Below are 20356 nucleotides of genomic sequence, written 5' to 3' on the forward strand. Positions count from 1 at the left end.
AAAACAGATGTAACCATGGAGAATCAGGCCCAAGGCCAGGACATTAAAGAACAGCATATAATGCAAGTGGCTTTTCTTCTAAGTGCGAGTTCAGTCCTTTCCTTCCAGATCTCTCTATGTACCAGAAGGAGAGAAAGTGGAATGTGGCACCTCTTATAGATGAATCAGAAGTGATTATATTCTTCTTCTTTTGTCCACTATCTTACTCCCCTCCAAAGCATCCAAGGCTGAAAGCTTGCACTGCTGAAGTCAATAGAAGCTTTGCCATTGGCTTCAATGGGCACAGGATCTGGTGGTCAGCTAGCAATAACCTAAATAACCATCTAAACTCTTATAAGCATTCCAATATCTCTCAATACCATACAAATCTTCCATATATAAACACCATCCTTAAGTATTTTCAGTGCTGCGTTGGAAATGTTTTCATAATTTGTTTTCAGCTGACTCTGTGACTATGCTGTGCTAGCAACAAAATAAAAGTTTCTTTTCTGATGTTGTAAGACCTTCAAGTAATATTAAGCTCTTTAACAGTTCCATACGTATATAGATATAGTAAGGGAAGGGGCTTCTAAAGCAATACAATGCCTCTAATTGTTCATAGCTCTTCCTTCTCACCAATTTAGTAGCTAATTTAATAAAATGCAAATACCCGACTGTCAGATGTTGGAGACAATGGACAACTTGGAGAAGACAACTAAAGATTTACTCCTTCTATTCAGTGCTTCTTGAACTATGATACAATGTCAGACAACTTATCAATGAGACTGGTTAGCTAAAGTCATCTCCACGTGTGCATGTAGGGGGAAAAAAATCCTCTGTTTCCTGAAACACAAGCAATTATCAGGTACTATAGTAATGAGAAGACAGTATGGGCCAGATCATTAACTGTATATGTTAGCATAGCCTCACTGAAGTCAACAGAACTATATTGATATGTATTGGCCAAGATCTGGCCCTATATTTTCTTCAGGTTAGGAATAGGCTAGGAATACATGGTTCTAATATAAAGGAAAATTCCTTCTCTAACACCACAGAAGACTCTGATAAAGACCCCAGAGACAGAACTCCATTATGTTAGATTATTACAGTTCAATATCTGACCACCTTTAGAGATGACACATGGCTGTAATTACCTGGGCAATAGTGCAATGAAGTAGTAAGGCTAATACCGGCGTTCCATTACTTCCAAGCTGGCAAAGTCACCTGGCTGATGAGGTCAGAGAAGGACCTGCAAACATGCTCAGCTGTGGAGACCAACTCCTGCTTTATAGCAGACTGCTGAGCTGGAAAGAAAAGAGATTCTTTCACAGCACCTGAATGCAGCAAACTCCCTGTATAACTCTTTATATGACTCCAATTCAAGGTAGCTCTGTAGAAACAAAAGTTTTATCTGCTGTCTTTCATTATTACATTCTTATTAATGAAAAAGAGGCATTCTAGGAGCTCAACAAAGCTATGCTGTAATAAGACGGTGGATTATAAGGGGATTTTATGTGACTGGGAGACTGGTTGTGGGGTCAACCAATTACACAGTCATAGAAATTGGAGATAGAGAAGACCACCAATGCAAGTTTGTTCCATATTGACTGCTGAGAGTGACTTCCTCTACAGTAAAAAGAAAAGGAGTATTTGTGGCACCTTAGAGACTAACAAATTTATTTGAGCATAAGCTTTTGTGAGCTACAGCTCACTTCATCGGATGCAAATAAATTTGTTGGTCTCTAAGGTGCCACAAGTACTCCTTTTCTTTTTGTGAATACAGACTAACATGGCTGCTACTCTGAAACCTGTTCCTCTACAGTACTAGGTCTTCTCCAGTTTTAAATCACTCAAGCATTGAGGATCAAATGCTGATCTTGCATGAGTGCAAATCTGGAGTAATTCTAGAGTGATTGCAAGCTGAGAGAGGAAGGCTAGTGTTGTGGTGACAGCACTGTAGTGGCAATTAGGAGATCTGGGTTCAATGCTTGGGTCTGCCACATGTCTAATATGCTATTTATAAACTATGAAGAGAGTTGTCAGATTATATCTCTACTCATGTTGAGTTGGTCTTTGCTCTGTGACTTATATGCATAGGCACTGACTTCCCCTTTGCCCAGTGGGTGCTTGATCTCCTGACCCCACCCCTGCACTGCCCTCGCCCAAGTCCCCTGCCCTGCCTGTTCTCTGCCTCCTCCTCTCAGTGTGCCGCATCCCTGCTCCTTCCCCTCCCTCCCGGAAAGTCCTAAGCACTGCCAGACAGCTGTTAGGTGGCAGGAGGGCGGGAAGCGCTGGGAGGGAGGGCGAGGAGTGGGAACTTGCCACGCTTGCGGGGGGCGGGGAGAGTGGGGAAGGAAGCGAGGAGGGGGGAGCTTGGTTGCCAGTGGATGTGGAGCACCTGCTAATTTTTCCCCATGAACTTGTCTGGACAATTTCAGCCAAAATGGCCCAGCCATTTCTCAGAACAAGGAGAGGGAAAATATTGTTTTGACCATGTTAGAGTATTTCAAAGAAAAGGTCACCAGAATTTTTTAACACCCCCATGTTTTGAAGCAGGGAGTAGAAATTCATCAGGCAGTGACCTTTGTGGCAGGGATGTGCCTCCTTCTATCCCTTGGAAAATCTGCCCAAATTTGACCATCCTATAAGGCTTTGAAGAATCGCAGGTTGCACATGCTCAGTAGAGATGTGTTAGAGCTTAAAACCTAAAATCTCCGAAGAATCCATCCTCAATGAGCATGCTCCATCCCCTCACAGCTTCTACACGGGCCAGGACTGCACATGTGCTATCCCCACATAGCAACTGTGAGCATGCTCCTCCTCCATAAGGCTACAAGGGCAAAGTCAAACTTTCCCTATAATGGCTGCTCTGGTCCAGGACGGAGTTGGCACTAGAACTTGAGAGCAGTGAGCTTGTCTCTCCTGTGCTGTCAGTGACCTGCTACTGGCAGTCAGCTAGCACAGAGGAAAAGCTGTCTCATTTGAATACAGCGGTAACAAAAACTGGACTGTGGAGCAGGGAAGAGTAGATTGGGACAAGGTGTCTGGTGAGACTGGAAGTGGAGCAGGGGGAAAAGAAACTGCGACTGGAACCTGGGGTGAGGGGTGGAACCTGGGACTCGCTAGGCAAAGAGGTGGGACTGGAAGTCAGGGAGGGGAATGGAGGCTAGAACTGGTTGGTCCCTCCCGCCTTGAAAATCCATCCAGCATAACACAGGTGACCTATGAATCTAGCCACTTCCTGTCAGTGAGAGACATACAAAAACTGGCTACCTACCTTTCATAACTATTGCTCTTCAAGATGTGTTGCTCATGTCCATTCCAAGCGGGTGTGTGCGCGCCACATGCACAATTGTTGGAAGGTTTTTCGCCTAGTGGTACCCTTCAGGTTGGCTGTGGAGCCTCCTGGAATGGAACCCTTATGGTGGTGAAATAGGTCCCTGCTGACCTGCCGCCTCTTCAGTTTCTTCTTGCCGGATACTCTGAAAGAGGGGAGGTGGGTGGGTCTTGGAATGGACGTGAGCAACACATCTTGAAGAACAACAGTTACGAACGGTAGGTAACCATTTTTTCTTCTTTGAGTGATTGCTCATGTCAATTCCAAGTAGGTGACTCCCAAGCAGTCCCCTGGAGGAGGGGTCGGAGTTCACTGAGTTGCCGACTGTAGCATGTGTCTACCAAACGCGGCATCGTCTCTCGCCTGCTGAGTGATGGCATAGTGCGACGTAAAGGTGTGAATAGACGACCACGTCACTGCCCTGCCGATGTCATGAATGGGGACCTGTGCCAGGAATGCTGCAGATGAAGCCTGTGCTCTTGTGGAGTGCGCTGTCGATGCTGGGGCTGGAATCTTTGCTAAGTCATAGCATGTACTGATGCAGGCCGTGATCCAAGAAGAGATTCTCTGAGACGAAATAGGGAGACCTTTCATTCTTTCTGCAATAGCAATGAAGAGCTCCATCAACTTCCTAAATGGCTTTGTTCACTCGATGTAAAAGGCTAATGCCCGTCTGACATGCAGGGAATGGAGCATGCATTCCCTGTCGTTGGCGTGCAGCTTAGGATAGAACACTGGCAGAAAGATTTCCCGATTTGCGGGAAATTGTGAATCTACCTTCAGGAGGGAACCTGGGTGCGGCCACAATCGTACCTTGTCCTTATAAAACACAGTATAAGGGGGCTCGGACATCAAAACCTTGAGCTCAGACACCCTTCTGGCTGATGTTATAGCCACTAGGAACACCACTTTCCAAGACAGGTGGAACAGCAAACTCGTTGCTAGGGGCTCAAAGGGAGGGTTAAACTCCCCTGGAGGGATTGGTTGTTTTACTTGGGGGTACAGTTTGTCCAGCCCCTTGAGGAAACGGCCAACCCCAGGGTTAGCAAACACTGAGCATCCCGTTGAGCTGGGATGGAAAGCTGAAACTGCTGCCAGGTGCACCTTTATTGATGAAACTGACAACCTCTGTTGCTTCAGGTAAAGCAGTAGTCCAGGAAAAAGGGAATCAAGGACTGCAATGGAGGAATACCTTTGTGGAGAGACCAAATGGAAAATCTCTTACACTTTGCCAGATAAGTGGCACAAGTGGAAGGCTTCCTGCTGTTGAGGAGAACCTCCCTAACCGAGTCTGAGTAGGTAAGTTCTAGTGGATTCAGTCATGGAGTTTCCATGCTGTGAGATGGAGGGACTCTAGGTTAGGGTGCTGGAAGCAGCTATGGTCCTGGGTGATCAAGTCTGGAACCAACGGCAAAGTAATGGGCGTACCCACTGACAGGCCCAGCAGCATGGTGAACCAGTACTGATGTGGCCACGCTGGTGCTATTAAAATCAACTACGCTTTCTCTCACTGGACCTTGAGGAGGACCGTGTGGATGAGTGGGAAGGGCGGGAATGCATTCAGCAGGTGCCCTTTTCAGGACAGGAAGAAGGCATCCGTGAGCAAGCCCAGGCTTTGGTTCAGGAAGGAGCAGAACTGTTGACGCTTCCTGCTGCACTATGTCGCAAACACGTCTGTCTGGGAAGATCCCCACTTTTGGAAGGTGTTGATGGTGACATCCAGGTGCAGAGACCACTCGTGGCTGTGAAACAACCTGCTGAGGTGATCGGCCAGTTCATTCTGTGAACCGGGAAGGTATGAGGCCTCCAATTGTATCAAGTGGGGGATGCAGAAGTCCCACAGCTTGAGGGCTTTCTGGTACAGGGAGAGGAGCTAGCACCACCCTGTCGGTTTATATAAAACACTGCTGTGGTATTGTCTGTCAGTACGGATACACATCTTCCCTGTAGATGGGTTTGAAATGTCTGGCAAGTGAGGCGAACCGACCGCAGCTCCCTGATGTTGATGTGCAGCAAAAGTTCTGCCTGGTACCAAGAGGCCCTGTGTCTTGAGTTCACTCAGGTGCACCCCCCCATCCCATCGCTGACGCATCTGTGACTAGAGACAGCAACGTCTGAGGTACGGAGAAGAGCACTCCCACACATACTGCTTGCAGGTCAAGCCACCGTCGGAGGGATTCAAGAACCTGAGGAGTAAGAGTGACCAGTCTGTCTATGTGATCTCTGTTAGGCCTGTAAACTCGGGCTAACCATTCCTGAAGAGGGAGTAGCCACAACCTGGCATGCTGTACCACATACGTGCAGGCAGCCATATGCCGGAGCAACTTCAGACAAGTTTGCGCCATCTTGAGATCCTCTATGATAGCGTTCATTGCGAGGAAATGAGCTTCCTGGAGAAAAGCCCTGGCCTGGATGGAGTCCAGGAGGGCCCTGATGAACTCTATCCTCTGCGTAGGAGTTATAGTTGACTTTTTTCCACATTTAGAATGAGACTGAGCCTGAGGAATGTCATGTGCACCAGGCTCACATGGTCCTCCACTTGGGCCCATGATTGACCCTTGATCAACCAGTTGTCCAGATACAGGAAAACTTGCACCTGCCGCTTTCGCAGGAAGGCTGCCACAACCGCCATGCACTTCGTGAACACCCAAGCAGCTGCCAAGAGGACGAAGGGGAGGACCATGAACTGACAGTGGGTGTTGTTGACAACGATTTGAAGGAAACGTCTGTGGGACGGGACTATGGGCACATGGAAGTACGTATCCTTCACGTTGAGGGCGGCGCACCAGTCCGCTGCATCCAGAGAGGGCATGATGGAAGCCAAGGAGACCATGCAGAACTTCAGCTTCTTCATGAATCTGTTGATGTTTCGAGGGCTAGAATAGGCCAGAGCCCACCGTTGACCATGGGGACTAGGAAGTAACGGGAATAGAATCCCCTTCCCCTGAACTCCATAGGTACCTCTTCTACTGCTCTGAGTTGCAGGAGCATTTACACCTCTTGCACTAGAAGTTGCTCGTGAGAAGGGTCCCTGAAGAGGGATGGGGAAAGTGGGTGGACAGGTACAGAATTGGAGAGAATATCCCAATTCTACCGTGCTCAAGACCCAGCGATCTGATGTTGTTTGAGCCCAAGCATGGTAGAAATAGGATAGATGGTTCACAAAGGAAGGAGAAGGATCCGGGATATGGACTGGTGCGCTGGCCCCGGGCGCACCTTCAAAAGTTTTTCTTGGGAGCTGGCGACTGTCTCACCGAGCCTTGGCCCTGGGTAGAAGAGGACTGCAGAGGCCTTCTCCTATTACTCCTACCCTGTCTCCTGTTTATAGTCTTGCCTCAGCTGAGAGGGGTTGAAGCGAGGCAGGGGCTGAGGCTTAAAATGCTTTCTTTGCGCGGCCACGTATGAAGCCCCAAGGACTTTAAGGTCACTCTAGAGTCCTTGAGATTATGGAGCCTAGAGTCCGTCTGCTCAGTGAAGAGACCCACACCATCAAAGGGCAGGTCCTGTATAGTCTGTTGGACCTCTGTGGGGAAGCCCGAGACTTGTAGCCACAAGCTGTGCCGCATGACAATGGCTGTAGACATTGTACGGGTGGTCGAGTCCGCTGAGTCTAATGCAGCCTGCAAGGAAGTCCTTGCAATGGTCTTGCCTTCCTCCAGGGCAGCCCCAGAGTCACAGCGGGAGTCAGATGGAAGTAGTTCTCCCTGGACAGGGAATTCTAAGAGTTAAAAGGGTAGCAGCTAAGAACCGCCTGCTGATTGACAATTTGAAGCAGGAGTCCCCCGGTGGAATAGACCTTATGGCCGAAGAGGTCTAGCTTCTTTGCCTCTTTAGACTTTAGAGTGGGGCCCTGGTGACCCTGCCTTTCCTTGGCCGTGGCTGCATCCACGACCAGCATATCCAGCTGAGGGAGGGTGAAAAGGTATTCATACCCGTTAGAGGGTACAAAGTACTTCCTTTTCACCCCTTTAGCCGTGGGAGGAATGGAAGCAGGAATGTGCCAGAGGGTCTTGGTAGTATTGTGGATGGTCTTGATCAATGGCAAGGCCACCCTGGAAAGGTCTTCTGGCCTCAGAATGTTCATCATAGGGTCCATTTCTTCTGACACCTCCTCCGCTTTCAGGCCCAGATCTTGGGCTACTCTTCTGAGCAGCTCCTGATGGGCTCTATTGTCCAAAGCCGGTAAGGAGGCAGACCATCCAGGTACTGCCTCATCCGGGGAGGAGAATGAAGAATCCCTCATAGGCATGGGATTCTCCTGACCTTCCAACTCATGGAGGTCCTCCCGTGCAGGTGCTTCCTGCGCAGTGCAGATGTGTTGCTAGATGCCAACTCGGTGCCGGGTTCGGTGTTGTCCTGGGCACTGGGCTCCGAATCCCTTGGAGGTTCTCTCACCATTGAGGCAGACAGAGGTCCCCCATCTGTCCGAGGTGACTGAAAGGGACGTGAAGCTTGGCCCCTGGGCTTGATGATACGCCCAGGGAGTCCAGAATGGCCAATGAGCGGGTGCCTGCCACTGTGGTGGCCAGGACATCATTGGAAGTTGTTGCATCTCGTTATATCTGGAGCAACGAGACTGGTGCTGGCTGCATCTGGAGACGTACAATTCTGGTTCTAACTCTGAGGACGAGTCTGATCTCGGGCTCCATGGCGGCGCCGTGTGGGCTGGTGCCAGTGTTCAGTGCTGAGGCGAGGACGACCGGTGCCGCAGCATGGCTGGTTTGCTTTGGACAGTCCAGCCCCCCTGTGCAGTGTTGGTGCTGCTGGCTTTGCCGGTGCTGGGGACTGCTGGGTTGCCATCTCTATGAAGTTCCTGGCAGCCTCGAACGTGTCAGGAGTGGACACATGTCAAACTCCCCAATTTGGCTTTCTCGTCCTGGGGGGGTCCAACAGAATCAGAGTCAACAGTTCTGCCTGGATGGTCAGAGTCAACAATACCGGCTGTCCCTGAGCAGGAGTTGAGTGTCCCGATGTGGGACGCACTCCACGGGCACCATCGTGCTCCACTGCTCGGACAGTCAGCAGGTGCCCCCTTTCAGCTCTTCTCAGCTTCTTATGCGGCACCGGTGAGTGAAATTGGTGCCGAGAAGTCGACAAACTTGTCTTCAGTGCCAGAGAGTGGTGGTGCTGCAGGTCTATGGGCCCCAAATCCTTCGCTGCCACCGCAGCCTTCCTTACTGAGGCTGGTGCGCTCCGCATCGAAGTGCTGGGCTTGGATCCTGACGCGGTCTGAGCCAGCTGGGGATGGAGAGCTGACTCCATAAGGACAAGCTTAAGTCTAAAGTCTCTCTCCTTTAGTCCTTGGGCAGAAACTCCTGCAGATTTTGCACTTGTCAGTTTTGTGGGTTTCCACCAAGCACTTTAAGCAGGAGTCGTGAGGGTCTCCCCTGGGCATAGGCTTCTGGCAAGACTCACAAGTTTTGAAGACCAAAGCATACCCCAGTCCCTGGAGGGTAGTAGGATAACGGGGAGGGGGTATCCCCCAACAGAAACTTATCTACGAACTAATTAACTAAAATACTAGAAAGAACTAAGTAGAACTATATACAATACAAGAATAACTGTTCATTAGGAGAAGAGCTTGCCCAAGGCAAGAGAACAAAGTAGCTTCAAAGACCGTCACTGGTGGTAAGAAGTAACTGAAGAGGCAGCAGGTCGGCAGGGACCTATATTCACTGCCATAAGGGCGCCACTCCAGGGGGCTCCACAGCCGACCCGACAGGTACCACTAGGGGAAAAACCTTTAGACAATTGTGCACGCAGAGTGCACACACCTACTTGGAATTGTAATGAGTAATCACTTGAAGAACTACAGGTTCCTCAGAATGCCATGTCACTCTCTCCTTAGTAATTTACAGTGCCAGGAAGCACATCTAACGCAAATATCCTGAGACCTATTGTCTCCCATGTATTTCAGATTTCCATATAAAAGCTTTCTGCTAATGTCAAGGGATGCAGTGAGGTTTAGTTACTGCACATCTAGAAGTAAAAGACACTTATGTAACACAAATTATCTAGTTGTTAATATACTGTCTCACCAAATTATATTCAAATTGATGAAAAACAGCAGGTGCCATCATTACATACTCTGCGACTTCTGTGAAGAGGAGATACGAAGGACACATCCCTGATGTTTAAAGAATGGATGTGAACTCTGTGGGCATCCTTTTTAGAGTAATTTTGAACCAGCGAAAGAAATTCAAATGAGATCTCAAATTTGTAGAGAAGGGTGCAAATAAGTGCAGCACCTGACTGACTCAAAGTGTAAATATAAAGGCACCTCATGCTAGACTCAATGGACTAAATTCTCTGTTGGTGCCAAAGGGTGACACTTTAAGTCAGTGATGCTTCACTCATTTACACCAGAATAGAGTTTGGTCCATCAGGTCTGATTTTCCACTCACTCACATATGTGTCCGGCGTAGCGCCAATGAAGTCTATAGAGCTATGCTGGATTAAATTGGATGTAGGTCAGAAGACAATCAGACCTACTATCTGTGACTTTAGAACTCTTACCTGGTTGCAGTTGGAGAGATAAAGCATCCTTCAGCTTCAGCACTAGCTGCTGCAGTTCCTTCTCTTCATTCACCTCCTTCTCATTAAATGGCAATTCTGCTGCAGTGGGACTAGAAGCTGTGGTCATAATTTCCTGGGGAAGGTTCCTGGTCCTTTCAGGTTGTGATATCCCCTCCTGATCTGTCTGAGGAATTCCCTTCTCTTTTGATTTTTCATGCTGTCTCATTAGGGGATTGCCATTCTGCAGGAATATCGACCCCAAAGTGGTACCTGATGATCTCAGGTTCATTGCAGCTGGATCAGTCTGAGTCTGTAGTAGCTGCCTTTTTTCTGCAGAGGAGGAGGGATCCAGGGATTTCAACTCAGTGAAGCTAGTGGGGATGGGTTTTGCCAGAGCTGAATCTGATCCATTGTGAAGCTTTCTTTCCTTCCAGGGGTCCTCACTTTTTGGCATCATATTTTGACACAGTACAAATGAAGGATGGTTTGGTGGTTGTAACATTGCCTGAAATGAACACAACACAGGAAACCTCTTGCTTATAAAGCTTGATACAAAGCCAATGGAAACCTGTTAAAGAGGTAGGATGGTTTTGTAGTTAAAGAACTGAAATGAGACTCAAGAGATGTGGTTTCAGTTCCTTCCCTCCCTACCACAGACATCCTGTATGACCTCGGGCAAATCAGTGAATCTCCATGACTCAGTTTCTCCACCCCTAAAAAGAGGATAGTAATGCTTCCCTTGTCGGTCTTGATTAATCAGGTTGTAGCTTTTCAGGACAGGGACTTTCTCTTCATGTGTTTGTACAGCACTTAGCCCCATGGAGTCCTGATCATGGCTGGGGACTTTAGACACTACTGCAATATAACAACAAATCAACAGGAGTTATTCCATTGACTTCAGTCGATTTTGGATCAGGCCCATAAAAGTTTGGTGTCTATCACGAAACACCATCTCTGCCTTTTTCTTCTTCTAGTGACTCCTGCCTGATTTTCAGTGTCTTGGGTCTAATTTTATTGTACATAGGTTTCCTTCCACAATTTTCTATGTCTCGATTTATTGCAACTTCAGTCTCAAGATATTGTATCTTATTGTGCCAGTAAAAAGGGGACATCACAGTAGCCCAAGATTTAATTTGCTGGAAAATTATTCTAAAAGAATTTAACTAAAAATATAGGCAGAGTATATATACACGCACACCCACACCCATGCAATGTGTGTGTGTATGTACATATGACTCATGCAAACAAATTGCATGTATATTCAGCTGTATGTATTTGCATAGCATATGGACTAATATTTTAGAGTGAGAACATCATTTGAACTTTAGAAACCAAAGGTTACTTTAAATGAATCAGAATTAAAATATTCCAAAAGAAAAAGGCAAAATAAGATATTGATCCGCAGCAAGGAAAGATTTTCCTTTAATTATCAGACTAGATCTCTAATTCTTATCATCTGACAAGATAAGATTGTTCTTTAGACTGCACCGTCTAGTGATGTGTCCAGTCTTGCTTAAGATGCATTGAGCAATTCTCTTTGGAGCCTTTTTTATGGTTGGAATTTGCACAGAAAGGGTGTTTTCACTCTCACTCAGCTATTTATTATTAATTATTACTCTTATTTATTTATTCGTACTGTGGTAGTGCCTACGAGCCCCATTGTGCTAGGTGCTGTTCAAACAGAACAAAAAGAGCCCCTGCTTTCTATCCATCTATCAATAAGAGACAAGAGGGGGAGCACAAAGTAACAATGAGACAATGCTGGTGCGCAGTGGTCAGAACATGTCAAAGCCAAATTGTTGTCAAGATTCTTGGTACACTGTTCTCTGTACCTTTATTTCCTGCCTCATTTGCTGCAGCTCCATCTGCACACTCTCATGGTTTGCTATCAGGACTTGGAGCTTTGCTTCTAGTCTGCAGCTTTTGTCTTCCTGGGAGTTGTGGAGGAGCAGCACCTTGTCTTTCCATTTGTTTAACTGCTTTCTCAGGTACCTGCCAGGCAACAGGGGGACAGGGGAGTTACTGGACTAAATTATCTTCCATGCACACTCCTTAATGTACAGCACAAGAGAGGACAAATATTGCAGCTTGGCTAGTGCAAAGGGGCTATAGCGCAGGTGTAAGAACCTTCCCACCCAGGGTGCAGGGGTCAGTACTCCAGGAGCTGAGCTGTCTCCACAGCAGCCTATACACAGGGACATTCCAGGAAGCCCAGGACATGGGGAGGATGGAGAAGGTGTGGCCAGGATGGTCCTGGGCTCTGGTGATTCAACATTCCTGGAATGGCCCATGGGGCTGTCACAACAGAGACAAGAGAAGGGCTGCCCTCCTCTGTGCCTGGGGTCAAGCCAGCTCCTGCTAGCTCTCAAAGTGGGGAAGTGCAAGCTGTCTGTCCTGGCCCCAGCACAGGGATGAATCTGCCCCATTGTTCCTTGATGATGATCCTTCTTGCTAAGGACCTTCTGTATGGCCTCCACTGATTGCACAGAAAGTTTCTATAGAGGCCACTGTCCTTGGAAAGATGAGGTTATTGCAATCAAAAATGCTACCCCCACACATACTAGAGCAGGATAATTAGAGACTATGCACATAACATCTACTCAGGGCAGACAATACATAAATACCACCCATTTCCCTAACCTAGAGGCAGACTCTTACGGAGAAGTGCTGCCCACAGCTTTGTCTTGCCCACTGCTGAGGCGGAGCGAGAGATATAAAAGCTGGTTAGCACTGGAGCAATAAGACAGCTGCTGTATATTGCTCAATTGAAATAGTTATCCCCACTCTTCTATTACATCCAAGAGTTCTAGTTTATTAACTTTCCATTGGATAATGTGTTGGTTCACATAAGCAAGAAGCAATGGTGTTATAAATCAGTCTTTTACTAAATGGTTTCTTCCAGCTCTATTTTTGAAAAAAGAAATACATTAATCAGTATGTACTCAGAAAAACCCACACTAGGGGTAAAGACAGAACTCATCTGCTCACTTTCCTCATGCCAGTAGCCCCACTGACCCCTTCAATGGGATTATACATGACAGCTGAGCAAGATTTAGCCATAAGGCTTGTAAGAAGTCTGGACATGCAAAGTTAACACTAGTATTTGGATCTGGGTTTAGAAAAGGTTTTCCTGTCCTTGCGAGAGTCTTTTTTTCAGATTTTTGAAATTTTTTCCCACCCTGAAATGGGATAAAAAGTCAATCTCAAATTTTTTTTGTGAACCAATGGTCTGAAAACTTTTTTGGATCAGATCAATTGAAACATCTCATTTTGATACCGACCTTTCAAATTTTTTTAAAACTTATTTTAGTACAAATTAAAATTTCTAAGCAAAAAGTCATTTTGAATCAGAAAATGAACAGATCAACATTTCCTGATTGGAAAAATGTTTCATTGGAAAATTCTTGACCAGCTCTACTAGTCCTTTTAATAGTCCTTATATTTCAGCATTTAATGGCTCTGTCCTGTGCGGTTCTGAGCATCTTTAGCTATTTTTTTTTCCATAGATATTTAGGTCAGAAGGGACCATTATGATCATCTAGTCTGACGTCCTGCACAATGCAGGCCACAGAATTTCACCCACCACTCCTGCAAAAAACCTGACACCTATATCTGTGCTATTGAAGTCCTCAAATAGTAGTTTAAAGACTTCAAGGAGCAGAGAATCCTCCAGCAAGTGACCCGTGCCCCATGCTACAGAGGAAGGCGAAAAACCTCCAGGGCCTCTTCCAATCTGCCCTGAAGGAAAATTCCTTCCCGACCCCAAATATGGCGATCAGTTAAACCCTGAGCATATGGGCAAGATTCATCAGCCAGATACCCAGGAAAGAATTTTCTGTAGTAACTTGGATCCCACCCCATCTAATATCCCATCACAGGCCATTGGGCCTATTTACCATGAATATTTAATTACCAAAACCATGTTATCCCATCATACCATCTCCTCCATAAACTTATCGAGTTTAATCTTAAAGCCAGATAGATCTTTTGCCCCCACTGCTTCCCTTGGAAGGCTATTCCAAAACTTCACTCCTCTGATGGTTAGAAACCTTCGTCTAATTTCTAGTCTAAATTTCCTGGTGGCCAGTTTATATCCATTTGTTCTTGTGTCCACATTGGTACTGAGCTTAAATAATTCCTCTCCCTCTCCGGTATTTATCCCTCTGATATATTTATAGAGAGCAATCATATCTCCCCTCAACCTTCTTTTAGTTAGGCTAAACAAGCCAAGCTCCTTGAGCCTCCTTTCATAAGACAAGTTTTCCATTCCTCGGATCATCCTAGTGGCCCTTCTCTGTACCTGTTCCAGTTTGAATTCATCCTTCTTAAACATGGGAGACCAGAACTGCACACAGTATTCCAGGTGAGGTCTCACCACTGCCTTGTATAACGGTACTAAAACCTCCTTATCCCTACTGGAAATACCTCTCCTGATGCATCCCAAGACCGCATTAGCTTTTTTCACGGCCATATCACATTGGCAGCTCATAGTCATCCTATGATCAACCAATACTCCAAGGTCCTTCTCCTCCTCCGTTACTTCTCTGTTACTTCTAATTGATGCGTCCCTAGCTTATAACTAAAATTCTTGTTATTAATAAAATGCATGACGTTACACTTCTCACTATTAAATTTCATCCTATTACTATTACTCCAGTTTACAAGGTCATCCAGATCCTCCTGTAGGATATCCCTGTCCTTCTCTAAATTGGCAATATCTCCCAGCTTTGTATCATCCGCAAACTTTATTTCTGTGCCCATTCCTGTCAGCAAACGTTCACCTGAGTAACTTAACCTGTGCGAGTATTTCCACTGACTAGGAATGAAAGGGACTGCTCCTGGGAGCAAAGTTACTCATTTTCCTGTTTACGGGATCGGGTCTTGAGCAGGGTTGCCAACTTTGGTTGGATGCATTCTTGGAGGTTTCACCACATGACACAATCTTTAAAGATTCATCTTTAATTCCTGGAGACTCGGCAAGTATAGTCTTGAGTCAGGACAGAGTACGTTTCCGAAGCAGCAGGCTTCATATGCATCATCTCAGCTACCATTAACTTCAGTGGGAGCTGAAGATGTTCAGCATCTCACAGGACTGGCCCCTATGGGTATATCTACATTGCAATGTAAGCCTGAGCTTGATCTTGGGCTCCAGCCTAACACCCCTTGCATCTACACTGCAATTGCTCTAACGCAGGACTCAGTCCCAGGACCCCGCAGGGCTGCAGGGTCTAAGCAAATGGAGGAGAGGAAGGTGATCAGGAACGGTCAACATGGATTCACCAAGGGCAAGTCATGCCTGACCAAGCTGATTACCTCTATGATGAGATAACTGGCTTTGTTGATATATCACATCTACCACCTTCCCCATATCTTGCCGTAAGCAAAGCTTTTGGTACAGTCTCCCACTGTGTTCTTTCCAGCAAGTTAAAAAAGTATCGATTAGATGAATGGACTATAAAGTGGATAGAAAGCTAGATCATCGGGATCAATGGGTAGTGATCAATGGCTCGATATCTAGTTGGTAGCCAGCATCAAGCGGCGTGCCCCAGTGGTCGGTCCTGGGGCCAGTTTTGTTCAGCATCTTCATTAATGATCTGGATGATGGAATGGATTGCACCCTCAGCAAGTTTGCAGATGACACTAAGATGGGGGGAGAGGTAGACATGCTGGATGGTAGGGATAGGGTCCAGAGTGACCTAGACAAATTGAAGGATTGAGCCAAAAGAAATCTGATGAGGTTCAACAAGGACAAGTGCAGAGTCCTGCACTGAGGAGGGAAGAATCCCATGCACCACTACAGGCTGGGGACCAACAGGCTAAGCAGCAGTTCTGCAGAAAAGGACCTGGGGATTACAGTGGATGAGAAGCTGGATATGAGTCAGCAGTGTGCCCTTGTTGCCAAGAAGGCTAATGGCATATTGGGCTGCATTAGTAGGAGCACTGGCAGCAGATCAAGGAAAGTGATTATTCCCCTCTATTCAGCATTGGTGAGGCCATACCTGGAGTATTGCGTCCAGTTTTGGGACCCCTGCTATAGAAAGGATGTGGACAAATTGGAGAGAGTCTAGCAGAGGGCAGCAAAAATGATTACGGGGCTGGGGCACATGACTTATGAGGAGACACTGAGGGAATTCAGCTTATATAGTCTTCAGAAAAGAAGAGTGAGAGGGGATTTGATAGCAGCCTTCAACTTCCTGAAGGGGGGTTCCAAAGAGGATGAAGCTAGGCTGTTCTCAGTGGTGGCAGATGACGGAACAAGGAGCAATGGTCTCAAGTTGCAGTAGGAGAGGTCTAGGTTGGATATTAGGAAACACTATTTCACTAGGAGGGTGGTGAAGCACTGGAATGGGTTACTTAGGGAAGTGGTGGAATCTCCATCCTTAGAGGTTTTTAAGGCCTGGCTTGACAAAGCCCTGGCTGGGATGATTTAGTTGGTGTTGGTCCTGCTTTGAGCAGGGGGTTGGACTAGATGACCTCTTGAGGTCTCTTCCAACCCTAATCTTCTATGATTCTATGTTGGCCCCTGAATCCACCATGAGGACTGAAGGCAGCCAGCAGCAGGCTCCAAGTGAAGGGCATGAAGTGACTCTCTTAATGAAACCAGTCCCAGAGCAGGCTGTGGATCAGCATCAACAGCGAGTTCTTGGTCCCTACTTGGAAGAGCTGTTTGATCCCCCTGCCCGAGGAACAGCCCACTGCCAAAATTTGCAACAAACACGGTGCAGTCTGAAGCGGCCCCAAAGCCCAGTAAGTGTATGATTCAAATTTACAGTTTATTATTACAGTAATGGAAGGGATTTCTGCTCTAAGAAGCAACGTAAAAATAAGACCCAGCTATCAGCGTGTGGCCAATAATGGTGGATTGTAGCACAGCACCGTGGTGTTTGCCTTCCCTTCCCCCCACTTGTTTAGTTCAAAATGGCAACCTGAAATTTCAAAGATTCATAAACAGCTGTAAAGGTTATTGTAGCTGTTAAGTCACAGATGTTTGCTAGGGTCATTCATGATTTCCCTTCAGCAATAAGAAATATCCCACGCTGTAATCATTCCTCCTGGGTCTATACAGCTGCCTGAACAGCGAACTGAGCATGTGTGTTTGGGGAAAAGTCTTCTATTTCCAAATCTAGCTCATTTCTGTTAAGCGTAATCCATGCAGTCTGCGGGTCCCAAATTCATTTCTCCAAAGTACGAGTGGGGCATCAGTTTTTCCCCAGAACTCAGTTTTTCGCCAGGCGCAGGGTGGAGAAAAACTGCAGATTTTAGCATATTTGTATGCAACAGTAACAGGGTAAGCCAAAGATGCTGTGTCAGCTCTTAAGGTTAATTCCTTCATGGATTCTGACCCAATCCTGGCTGCTGATAGCTGCATGCTTTTCCTGAAGCAGGAGCTCCACATAGATAATCACATTGTGGGGAAGGGTATATTTTCCAGGACACCTCCCCCCCCCCCCATATAGCTGACTAGTCCACCCCACTCTCAGATATGCTGTTTGGTCACTATATGTTTGAATACTTCAGCTGCATACACTGTATGTTTCCCTCCAGCAGCTTGGAATAACATGTCCCTCTGCCAATAGAGCACCACAAGAACACTTATGTCATCTTCCAAAATATGAAAGACCTGAAATGACAGAAAAAGCCTTTTGCAGCAAGGGCAATATACACACCTCTCCTCCTCCCCTGCATGACAATTAGTTACGAAATCTTTATGAAACAGAAAAAAGTTACAATTTTAAACTTACCATTGTCTTCACACTTCTGTAACTGTGACTAACAAGGCTGTGTTCAGAGACAGCATGAGGACTGAAGCCTTCCCGTCACAATTTGTGTTCACTTTAGAAATGTTACATTTTATGTTCTTGAGATTTCACCATAATTAATTCTGTGCTCCTCCGCTGAGCTACTTTAGACAACAATCCTTTTTCTTGTCCTTTTTCAGGACCCTCAACCTCTACTGCCTGCTGTTCTTCAGGAATTCGATCCCTGGCCCAAGGTACCTTCACAAACCATTCCAAAAGGAAGAGTTTCCATGACAAAATTATGGTTGATGATCTTAAGAGGGCAGACCAGCGGGTCTGGTACCAGAAGAAGAGGGATGAAAGACTGAAACAACAGCATACTGACAGGCAAGAGGAAAGGCTGGGGCTCACCACCCAGGTAGAGAACAGGGTTTCAGCGAGGGGGCTGGCACTTGGAAAGCAGTTCCTGGAACAGGAATGGTGGCTTAGGGAGGGAGACAGAGCTCAACAGGGAACTGTTTCAGCGACTCCTGTCCATAATGGCTGCCAGAATACCATCTCCTGTTGCCTCCCCCACACCACAGCACGATCATCCTGCAACATACCTCAGATTCATACAGGATTCAAAAGCAGTGGGACAGGACAACTAAACTCCATGCAGCCTTCCTTCTTCAACTCTTCTCTAATGGAAACATCCACCTCCCTACCCCACTGCCAAGTGAAGGGAAAATGTGTAAAGAAGGGAAAGGAGAACATGGGGCGAGAGAACATGTAGTGGCATGGGGATTGTGTCAGGTATTAAGTATTTTGTGTGTGTGTGTGATTGTGTGTGTGTGGTTTTGTTAAGGCAGCTGGTCTGACCAACATTGTTTGAGTGTTTTGCTATTTTAAGACTTGTTTACAAATAATATGCTTCATGTTTTCAAAAAAGTTTATTGTTATCAATGCATCACATCATGCAATCATGATTTGGGATAATAAAGCTGCATTCTAGGGGTTATTTCCAACTTGTGTTCTGGAAAAGGCAGAAGATTTTGCTTGTATTAGTAGTAAATTTAAATGATAATATAATAATAATATAAAAAAGGACTTGGAAAATTATTTGTACTTTTTTTTGTTCTTTTGCAGGGATGATAGGAGCTGAACTATCTTGCTGTGTTCGTGAGGAGCCAATAAAAACAGCTTAATTCTTGTAACAATATTTAAAGAGAAATTAGTAAGTGACAACACATATTAATGAGGTTCTCTGACATGGCTCTTGAGAACATGAAAAAGAGAATAAGAGGCCACAATTAACATATACTGCATTTAATGGTATATATTACTGACCCATGTGTAAGGCCAAACTCTTCCCTGGTGTAAACTGGCACAGTTTCTTTGACTTAAATGGAACCATGCCAATTGACACCAGCAGAAAATTTGGCTCATTAAATTGATGCCCACATGACAGAATTAAGACTTGCAAGCTGTCTCACTGAACAATGCACACGAGAGCTGTATCCCAGCATTTGACAGATAGAAAAAATCTGATGGACGGACGGACGGACACACACACACACACACACACACACACACTGCACAAGGATAAAAACCTTTCTCTTGCTTTGGTCTGGTTTAGGGTTGGAAATGAAGGGTTGGGACTGGAAGGAAAGAAGCAGTAATGTTTATTCAAGTTGTCTGGTTTTAATATTAAAACACTTATCTCCATTTGGCTTCAGCTTTGGTTTTAACACACTTACCTACCTCTTCTCACTGTGAAGGGCTTTGATGGATTCATGAGCTTTTAACAATTCTGCCTTAATAGAGGCTATTGCCTATGGAAGAAAGAGAGAAGATTCTGTTTTGAATTTTACCAGTGTGGTGCTTGTAATCATATTTGCTGTGTAAACCTTGCTGTAAGCAAGTAATATCACATTTAGGATATGTCTACATTACAGTTTTTGTCTTGAGTTATTTGACTGCCATTAACTTGAGGTATTAGCACATTTCTAACAGTCTGGATACTTCTCTATGGATCACACTTTTCCACTGTGCCTGGAAGCAGATCCTCAGGAACCCCTAAGCATCTTGATTTAGCGCATGTCTGGTACAGTTCTGGTACATCCTATATCTACCTTCTGACAAAACAGGACTCTAGGACTTCCAATCTGTGTCTTTTAAAGCAGCACTGAAAAACCAGCATGATGTCAGTGTAGAACAAAAAAGAAGGATAAAGCTCCTCAGAAAGAATTCTCAGCTCATGGAGAAACTAAACAAGTCAATAGCCAGCATGACAAAACCCCAGGCTACCTCACCAGATGGAAAAAGAATACACTGCAGGAACCCAAAGGCAGCAGTCCTGTCTCTCTCTCTTCTGAAATGAATGCATGCCTGACAATGAGGTGAAGTGCTCTTGACTTGAACATCTGCAGATGCTCACAGCTGCTACTGCTGGTACATGGTGGCTGACAGTGTCTCATGTTCTCCATGGAAGTACAGCTCCTGAAGAGAGGCACGGGTGTGATGGCAAAATAGATGAGCTGATATACGGGGACTGATTCTCAATTACTCCATTCTGGAGCTGGGGAAGAGACAGAGGGGTGGGGAGGCAAAATTGGCCTTGACCTCTTTTGGGCTCCCCATAGTCTAGGGCTATGCAGAGGCTGCCTAACCTGAGGCTACTCTAACTTACATTCTGATTCCCATGGCCCCTGGAAAATAAAGCAATACTGCTGTGCAATGCATTTACCTCCACCCACTCCCAGTATGCCCCTAACATGGCTGCTGGGCAGGGAGCAGAGTTGGT

At 46.0% G+C, this 20356-nt stretch overlaps 2 protein-coding genes across 3 annotated transcripts in view; one reads left to right on the forward strand and one right to left on the reverse strand.

Annotated features, from left to right (window-relative positions):
- DYTN (dystrotelin) overlaps positions 1 to 20356 on the reverse strand; it is a 61211-nt gene that overhangs the window by 8664 nt on the left and 32191 nt on the right. Inside the window, exons 12-15 of the mRNA XM_043525574.1 lie at positions 19315 to 19385; positions 11665 to 11824; positions 9833 to 10337; positions 1134 to 1283 (exon numbers count right to left, since the gene is read on the reverse strand). Of these exons, the coding sequence (XP_043381509.1) occupies positions 1180 to 1283; positions 9833 to 10337; positions 11665 to 11824; positions 19315 to 19385 (840 nt within the window). The 3' untranslated portion in view covers positions 1134 to 1179. The remainder of the gene's footprint in view (positions 1 to 1133; positions 1284 to 9832; positions 10338 to 11664; positions 11825 to 19314; positions 19386 to 20356) is intronic.
- On the forward strand, positions 1131 to 19860 carry LOC122462437. Of its 2 annotated transcripts, XR_006284974.1 has the most exons (3): positions 1131 to 1363; positions 17772 to 18366; positions 18700 to 19860. XR_006284974.1 is itself a non-coding variant. In XM_043525575.1 (2 exons), the coding sequence occupies exons 1-2, from the start codon at positions 1318 to 1320 to the stop codon at positions 18344 to 18346; spliced, it is 621 nt and encodes a 206-aa protein (XP_043381510.1). In that variant the 5' UTR covers positions 1131 to 1317; the 3' UTR covers positions 18347 to 19860. The 2 variants fall into 2 exon arrangements, 1 of the variants encoding a protein (XP_043381510.1); XM_043525575.1 differs by having other exon boundaries at positions 17772 to 19860.

Source organism: Chelonia mydas, chromosome 11, assembly GCF_015237465.2.
Source record: "Chelonia mydas isolate rCheMyd1 chromosome 11, rCheMyd1.pri.v2, whole genome shotgun sequence".
Lineage (NCBI taxonomy): Eukaryota > Metazoa > Chordata > Testudines > Cheloniidae > Chelonia > Chelonia mydas.